General features: G+C 44.6%; 1 protein-coding gene across 2 annotated transcripts; it reads right to left on the bottom strand.

The window, feature by feature from the left end:
* Positions 1 to 1195: 1195 nt before the first annotated feature.
* Positions 1196 to 7560, bottom strand: LOC109370090. Of its 2 annotated transcripts, none has more exons than XR_002119891.2 (2): positions 7476 to 7560; positions 1196 to 2072 (listed from the first exon to the last, which is right to left on the bottom strand). XR_002119891.2 is itself a non-coding variant. In XM_019620420.2 (2 exons), the coding sequence occupies exon 2, from the start codon at positions 7065 to 7067 to the stop codon at positions 6300 to 6302; it is 768 nt and encodes a 255-aa protein (XP_019475965.1). In that variant the 5' UTR covers positions 7068 to 7349; positions 7476 to 7551; the 3' UTR covers positions 6057 to 6299. The 2 variants fall into 2 exon arrangements, 1 of the variants encoding a protein (XP_019475965.1); XM_019620420.2 differs by lacking the exon at positions 1196 to 2072 and adding an exon at positions 6057 to 7349 and having other exon boundaries at positions 7476 to 7551.
* Positions 7561 to 8074: the final 514 nt, after the last annotated feature.

Genomic DNA, 8074 nt, shown 5'->3' with positions numbered 1-8074 from the left:
TAAGGCTTATGCACCTCTTGAGACCCACCTAAGCCCCCAAAATAAGCCGAATAAAGCATTTAAATGTTAGGTGGACCTCCTGGCCCTTTTGGCGGAAGTATGTGCGTTACAGGATACGTGCAAATCATTAAAATGTACGCTTTTCACCATTAAAGACTGTAAAGTATATTAAAAAAACTACCTCCCTCTCTTACAAATGTGTTCCCTTTTAATTTCTTTGTAAAGCATCCAAGCCTGCAGAAGTGTCTAAAATATTTGATCAGAGAAGGGATATTGTGTAGCATTTGGCTGACACTGCAGCTTGTTTGTATCCTTCTGGTGTTCCCCAACAGTAGCGGTATGACTGTTTGCTTTTGCAAGGAGTGCAGTTGGAAGAGGAGCAGCGCAGAACAGAATAGGTGGACTCTAGGCTGCATCTAGCATAGTCCTGCACCTTGCACACCAGCAAAACTTACCATCTGGTTTAGTTTTATCCCAAAGAAATGCCATTTGTGTTCTCTACTTAGTAAACATCAGAGCATAGTGAGTGAAAATGAGTGGGAGAGTAACTCCAAAGCATATTCATGGTCCTACCGCAGAAGCACCACGCACACCATCTTGTGCCTTCTCAAACAAAGGGCAAAGCAAAGCTCACAGAATGCTCTTACATGTGGGTTGCTGTTAAAAACATGTCTGTGGGAGAAGAAGCGGGCTCTCCAACCTTTCCTATTGTGGCAGATGTTGTATTTTGAGTGAGGACAAGTAACAGGAGGTGCCACCTGACAGTGCTCCCAACAATTCCTGCTTCAGAGAACCTGCTAAAATTCTCTTTCCCCATGTTCAGGGCAACCAGGATTTAGATGGAAAAATCTGTGCACCCGGCAACCAGAACTTGATATCTTAAGTGGTACTGTGTGTGTATTAATGCCAGGTGAGATCTGGCAATTGAATGTTTGTTTTAAATTTCTCTTTAATCTCCCTTTCAGTTTTAACTTTGAAGTCTAGGTAAGTACATTTTCTGGTTTATGCCTCAGATGACATGGAAAAAGATATTCCACCTACAGTACTGGAATATCATTTATAGGTGTGTGAATTCATAAAGCTGTGCCTCTAACAGTTTGCCCACATGGAACTATCCCAATCTGCATTAACTGAGAACTTGATTAATATAATATATATATTTAAAATATATTTAAAAAAAACCTTATTTATTTTATTATAATTGCCTCAGTATTACAGACCCAGCTATTTCAGGACACATGCAGGCGTATATACACTGCCTACACACAAAAAAAAGAATGAACAAGATTTGGGTAGAGGGGAGGGGATGGTTATTTGCCCGTTAAATTGATACTGAATTGAGTTTTGTTTAGACACAGCTCATTAAAGCAGAGAGGGCAGGGAGAATCTGAACATATAAATCTGTGGAAAAATATTTAAAGGAATAATGATAGAAAGGGGGTAAGGTTTAGAGTAGTATGAGTATACTCAGATTTATTTAAGTTCTGTTTTTCTACTACAGATGTTCTGCTAACTAGAGCAGAGATGTTCAGAGACCACATATTGGCTGTAAAATTCTAGGTCTGACATTAATTAAATGTCTGCTGCTCTTCATATGAACTAGACTCCAGACTTTTTCAGGCTTTCTAGACTTCTGAAGGAACAGCTGTAGAATACATCATGTGCATATCTTGCACTCTCGTGGGTTTTTTTTTTATATAGAAAGTGTCACTTTTTTATAAGGAAAGTTTAACATCTTACCATTCTTCTGATTATTTTGCTGCTGTTCAGGAAAAGAAGAGAAAAAAAAAAAAAAGAATAGTCTGATACTATACTAACATCTGATACTTCCTGCAGAACGCTACCTCCACCCAACATGTGTTTTTAAACAACATTCATGGTAGGTTCAATGGTCACAATCATTCATTTATGTTATGGTTTATGTGAGTTCACTCACTGCATCAGTTATAGGAAGGTGAGGGACCCTATACCACCTAGGAAACATAATTTGTCACTTGTGTCTTCTTTTCCTCCTGACTGGACATTGTCACAGCTCCTTTTGATCAGCAAACATGCTCCTCCTCTGGATCCTGCTGTGAAGGCAAGAGATACACTTCTGTTATGTAACACATTTTTATATATGATTAATCTTACAGAAATCTCACTAGCTCCTTCTTTTACTCCCTCATAAGTGGATAACCTAACAATTTGATTTCCAGCCAGAGGCCCCAGACAGTTTCCTTTTTTGAGTTGATACTGTACTCATGAATTCACAATATTCTCGTGTTGTTACACTGAAACAACACTATTTAAAGTATGCCCAACCCAGTTTTAACAACCGTTAAGGTTGCCTCCTTAGTCCTTATAGAAGAATGAAGCTGATGTCAAATGAAAAGTTTTTAGCCGACTGGAACTGTTATGTACTTGATACATTACTTACACATGCCACTTATGAAAACATAAACTTCAAGCCAAAGGCGTCTCCTTTACTCCCACATGGCTGTAGTTGAAGATGTCATTGACCATAAAGAAGCAAGTAAAACATTTTGCCTTAAAGCTACACAGCTTCACACCAAAGAAAAAAAAAAGACATTTCTTGCTAAACACAACTACTTTAAATTCATTATTTTATTGTAACTGAAGACATTTTTTAACTGTAAAACTGAACAGTTAAAGCAACCACAGTTGGTGGTCATAAGCAGTATAGCTTGTCAGGGACATGAAGGTATGATCTGGACAATGCCACTCAGGAGCTCACACACATGAGAGCACCAGTCTGTGTCTTTTCATAGAGTCATAGAATTATAAAATCACAGAATGGCTTAGGCTGGAAGGGAGCTCAAAGCCCCACCCACCCCAACCCCTGCCGTGGGCAGGGCTGCCTCCCACCAGCTCAGGCTGCCCACGGCCCCATCCAACCTGGCCTTGAGCGCCTCAGGGATGGGGCACTACAGCTTCTCTGGGCAGCTGTGCCAGCGCCTCATCACCCTCTGAAGAAAGAATTTCCTCCTAACATCTTACCTAAATTTATCTTATTTTAGTTTAAAGCCATTCCCCATTGTGCTATCGCTATCTATCCATGTATAAAGTTGGTCCCACCGCAGCTTGTAAGATGCCTCAAGTGCTGGAAGGCCACAATGATGTCTCCCCAGAGCCTTCTCTTTTCCAAGCTAAACAACCCCAGCTCCCTCAGCCTTTCTTCACAACAGAGGTGCTCCAGCCCTCCAACCATCTTCATGTCCTCCTCTGGATCCATTCCAACAGCTCCACATCTTTCCTGTGCTGGGGGCCCCAGAGCTAAATGCAGTAGTCCAAGTGGGGTCTCATGAGAGTAGAGAACAGGGTGAACAATTTCCTCCTTTGCTCCACTGGCCACTGATCTTGTGATGCATCTCAGGTTGCAGTTGTCCTTCCAGGCTACAAGAGCACACTGCTGGCTTGTGTCAAGCTTTTCATTCACTAGAACCCCCAAGTCCTTCTCCATAGGGTTGCTTTCAGTAAGCAGCTGCACTCCTCCCAGTCTGTCTTCACTATATATTTTCATTATGAAAATACTTTTTTAATTGTCTGGGTTTTTCTGAGGTATGCATTATTTGATGCTTAAATAAATAATTCAGGGTCTACAAAAACTTCAAACTGAGCTCCATAAAAAAAGATAATCTGTTTAAAGGAAATCATGGCCCTGAAAATGAGAGAATGTGCAGCCAAGAGAAAGCCTCTTGCTACTGCCTTTGTCATTGTCACATCCAGTATGAGAAAGATGAAGAAGTCAGCTCAGTGTGCAGAACCACTCAGTTCCCAACTCATTTGGTAAGACTGGCAGGAAGGATACACCAGTAATGGTGATGTTGGCTCACTTATCAACCACAAACCTACATCAGTGTCAAAAAGCAAGAGATAGACTCAGTCAAAACAAATACCAGGAGGTCTCCAAGAGCATTTAAGCCTCAGAAATACACACAGTCCAAAGTAATGAACAGTGTTGACTATGCTGTTTTTCTAGAGTGGGAGTCAAAGGTTGTACAGCTTCGTTCAAACACCGGCATATCTAGACTTTTTCAGAAAACTAACCAAAAATATTCATTTGAAAATGTTATTTGCAAAATGATTTATAATGAGTATTTAATTTAATAATGAGCAGTTGAAAAATAAGTGTATTCAGTGGTTTCAGTGCATCACCATAGGAAATCTCTAAAACTAATGGACTTGAACATTATAATCATAATGTCTGGATTGCTAAAAATCCTGACAAGACCAAGAAAATGTGGTGGATTTGAAAGGTGATGAAATATCACTGATGGATTTGTGGGAGATAAAGACTTGAACAGCTTCCTGTTGCAAGTGAGCTTGATCCTGCTGAATGGGACTGAAAATGTCCCATAAAGCAAACAAAGACTCTCTATTCTCAGGAGACACCAAGCTGCCCCATGTTAGGAAGCATGTTGCAACAGGTAGATTCAAGGACAGGAATTTCGCAAAATCTATGTCCAGTTCCCACCCTTTATGCTCTTTATGCTAATTTAGAATATACTTGGTGGATTTCTTGGGTTTGATTCAATCTTCCTATAATTTGATAGCTAGAAAAAACAAGTCCCATAGCAATTCATCTCACCATGCAATTAGATAGAAACATCAGGCATTCCTAACACTCAAACAACAAATCCTGAAGAGAAACTAATTCTCCAGGAGTAAGAATTAAGCTTAATTAAGAGTTAAGCCTCATGGACAAAACCAAAGGCTGAAGTATAGCCTTAATGTAAGCAGCTTGCAGCTCCGGAGACTCAAGGGGACTGCATCTTTTTACATCAGGATTGAATTTGGTCCAAAGTGCACAAAACTCGTGTTGTGTCTTAAAGATAATTGAGGATTTGTGGCTCTCTATCTCTCAGTTGGGAAAGGTCAGATTTCTGATTTCCAGGTCAGAACTGTTTGACAAGGATTTAGTGCCATCCACAACTTGGGACATGCTAACAGGCTTTCTTGTTTAAAGGGAATGCTGTAACTGTAAAAAGGGTCTAAAAGGGCAAAATGGGGAGGAAAAAGAAGACAACTTGTTTAAGTGATTTATTCTTCAAGATTCTCGAGCTAGAAGAGGTTTCCTCTTGTTAGACGAGGCATGATTGACCTAACTTTCCAGTCTTGCACTAATGAGTTACTACAGTTTTGAAATCTATACAGGAAAGACTTCAAAATCCATGGGGTAATCTGAACAGGTTAATTTGCATCTTCTTGGAAAGCCTAGATCCTTGCTTAGTGAAATACGGCGTTGTGGACATTTAGCCAGCTTTTTTGTTTCATTTGGGAAATCAAGGACAAGACAAGCAAGGACAACAAGCAAGCACTGAGATGCACCATTCAATTACCACTGACCCTTCAAAGCATTTCTGTTTTTCCTAGGCTATCTAGCTGGACGTTTGGAATTATGCTGTAGCAGAAGAGAACATTACACCGGCCTCTTGTGTGCTATATGCCTATTCATGGACAAACTAACGTTTTTTTAATGAGAGTTTCTGAGGTTGCTATCCAAACTACATTCCTTATCCTAGATCTCATCTTTAGCACAACTCCCAAAGGCATTGGGCAGTTTGGACACAGACATATATGTGAATCCAGAGCTTGATCAGGTCTCATTGAAGTCAATAAAAATATTGTTGTTGCTGAAGAGATATCCATGAGGCTCAAAGGAAAAGTAAAAGCCATCCAAGAAAAAGCAAGAGATGAATTTATCATCTTGCCTTACACTTCCCTCTACCCCCTTTAAAAAAAAAAAAAAAAAGAAGAAAAGAAAAAGAAAATCAACTGTTTTAACTTTATAGCTACTTTAAAATAACCGAGAAAATATTTAAATTTGAAAAAATGTTGAAGAGTTCTGGATTGATGCCCAAAAAACGTCAAGTGACCTCCCAGATATAGGAATGAATTTTGGAATTTACCAACTCCGGTGAAGAATTTTTGGTGACAGCAAACTGCTGAAGTGCAGAAAACAAGCACGGGGAATCTGAGCAGTGAACTTTTGTTTGCATGTCTCCTTGTTTACCGAAAAAAAAAAAAAATGGGGAAAGAAAAAAAAGAAAAAAAAAAAGAAATAAAGAACACCTGCAAACCTTCGGTACGTTAAATATTTCATAAGCATAACCTCAGGGCGATCTAATTACAGATCGGGCATATGTTAATGCGTAATTTACCCGGGAATATTAATTTGCGAAGCGCTCGTGGTGTGAGTTAACCCATTCTTTACAGAAGCGCATGGGACTCTGAGAGCAGCGTTCAACGCTCTCCCTCTGAGCTGCTCTTTGCGCAGCGCAGCACCGCTGTCCCACTCAGCGCGGTGCCGGTGCGCGCATCGCTCGGTGCGTGCCGCGGAGGGTTGCGGTGCTGATAGCGGCTGGGAGGAGGCGGGGAAGCCGCATCCCTCCGTGCATCCTGCAGCCAGAGAGCACCTGCTCCGGGCGCTCGTCTCCGCGAGACTCAAAAGCACAAGGAAGAGAAAACAGCGGGGATTTCTGTGCTCTGCCTGCGGGCAGTGTCAGCGTGGAAAGAGCCGATGACAAAGTGCACCCGGACATTTGCCCTTTGCGGTGTCCCCGTCGGGAGCGGGGATGGGGAAGGAAGGAGAGGGGACCGAGCGCGTGGGTGCGCGTGTCGGTCAGCGGGGGGTGAGCCGAGCATCTGAAGTCACTCGTAAGGTCACGGAGAGCATTAACTCTCCCCCGCCCTCCCTCCTCCTCCTCCTCCTCGGGCGCTCGGGCTAATGGCAGCCCGCCGCAGCGAGATGACAGCTTGCCGACCCTTAATGACAGGCTGGGAGCTGCGGGCCGCCGGACAAAGGGAGGAAGGCCGGTGCCGCCGCCGCTACCCCTGGACGGGGGCAGAACCCTCGGGCAGCGAGGGGCAGCGAGGGGCCAGAACTCTCCCGGAGCGCTGCCGGACGCTCCCTCCTTTCCGAGCCCCGCAGCTCCCAGCCCGCGCTGCAGCGGAGGGAGAACTTGGCAGAACGCGAGGTGATCGCTCGCGAAGTATCGCACACCGTGCGTCTCTGCGGCTTTAAGTGATCCAAAGGAAACGCGGCGTTTTTCAGACACAAACATTTTCTGCCGGTCTCTCCCCTCCCCGGCTTCCTCCCTCCTGCCTCCCTCTCCCTCGCTCCCTCTCTCTCCTTTCTCCTCCTCCCGCCCCTCAAGTTTCTCTGTCTGATTAAATGAGAAGGAAGTGTGGGAGTGGTGGTTTTGAAGCTCTCCCTTTAAGAGGCAGCCTGCAGTGACGAATTGTTGAAATTGCCATTGCAGGATGGCATTCCGCTATAAATTCATTGTTCCACCTCCTCTCATCTTCACATTTCTCTCCCTTCTCCTCTTGTTCACATCGGCAGACTGGGGATAACAACAACAACAGAAAGGAGAAGGGGAGGAGGGGGCTCGCACTAAAATCCAGGACGTTTTCCGCTTCTTCGGCTTTTTTTCTCTTTTTTTTCTTTTCTCTTTTAACCATCATCTCACCGGAGACGATCGAAGCGGTGTTTGGTGCCTGAATTTCTCCTCTCCCCTTCTCCTTCTTCTCTTCCAAACCGAAGGGGCAGAGGAAGGAAGGAGCCGCCGGAGCCGGGAGCGCGGAGCCGCAGCAGAGCTGCTCTCGTCCCGCTGCTGCCGCTGATGGGGATGAGCCGCTGACTCCAGCAGAGAAGTGCAAGAGGAGCGGGAAGCGCTCAAACTTCTCTGCTCGCCGGCTCCGAGCCTCTCTCCTCCTTCCCCTCTCTCCCCCCTCCGCCTCCCCAGCAGTGGGGATTTGCGATTTTCGCCTCTCTCTCTCTCCTTCCATGTGCTCCTGGCTCTTCCCTGCAGAGAAACACAAAGTTCACACGCGAGCGGCTTTTGTTGACATCCTTCCCTCTCCCGCTCACACTTGACTCGCGCTCAGGAGGCAGAACTTTCTTCTCCTTCGTTTTTCCCCCCCTCCTTCTCCCTTCTCTCCTTCCCCTCTGCACTCCGCCGCCCGGCTCCTTCCCCCCGCTCCCCGTCCTCCGTGATCATCACCGCCGCTCATCCCTGCTGCCGGGGGCATGCTCCCCGCGCCGCTCTCCGTGCTGCTGGCCGCCCTC

Source organism: Meleagris gallopavo, chromosome 1 (assembly GCF_000146605.3).
Source record: "Meleagris gallopavo isolate NT-WF06-2002-E0010 breed Aviagen turkey brand Nicholas breeding stock chromosome 1, Turkey_5.1, whole genome shotgun sequence".
NCBI classification, from domain to species: Eukaryota; Metazoa; Chordata; class Aves; order Galliformes; family Phasianidae; genus Meleagris; species Meleagris gallopavo.
This window is presented reverse-complemented; position numbering and strand designations above follow the sequence as displayed.

What these genes read in the sequence shown, in the direction of transcription:
- LOC109370090 (XM_019620420.2), bottom strand. Translation starts at nt 7,067, where the DNA reads ATGTTTGTGTCTGAAAAACGCCGCGTTTCCTTTGGATCACTTAAAGCC.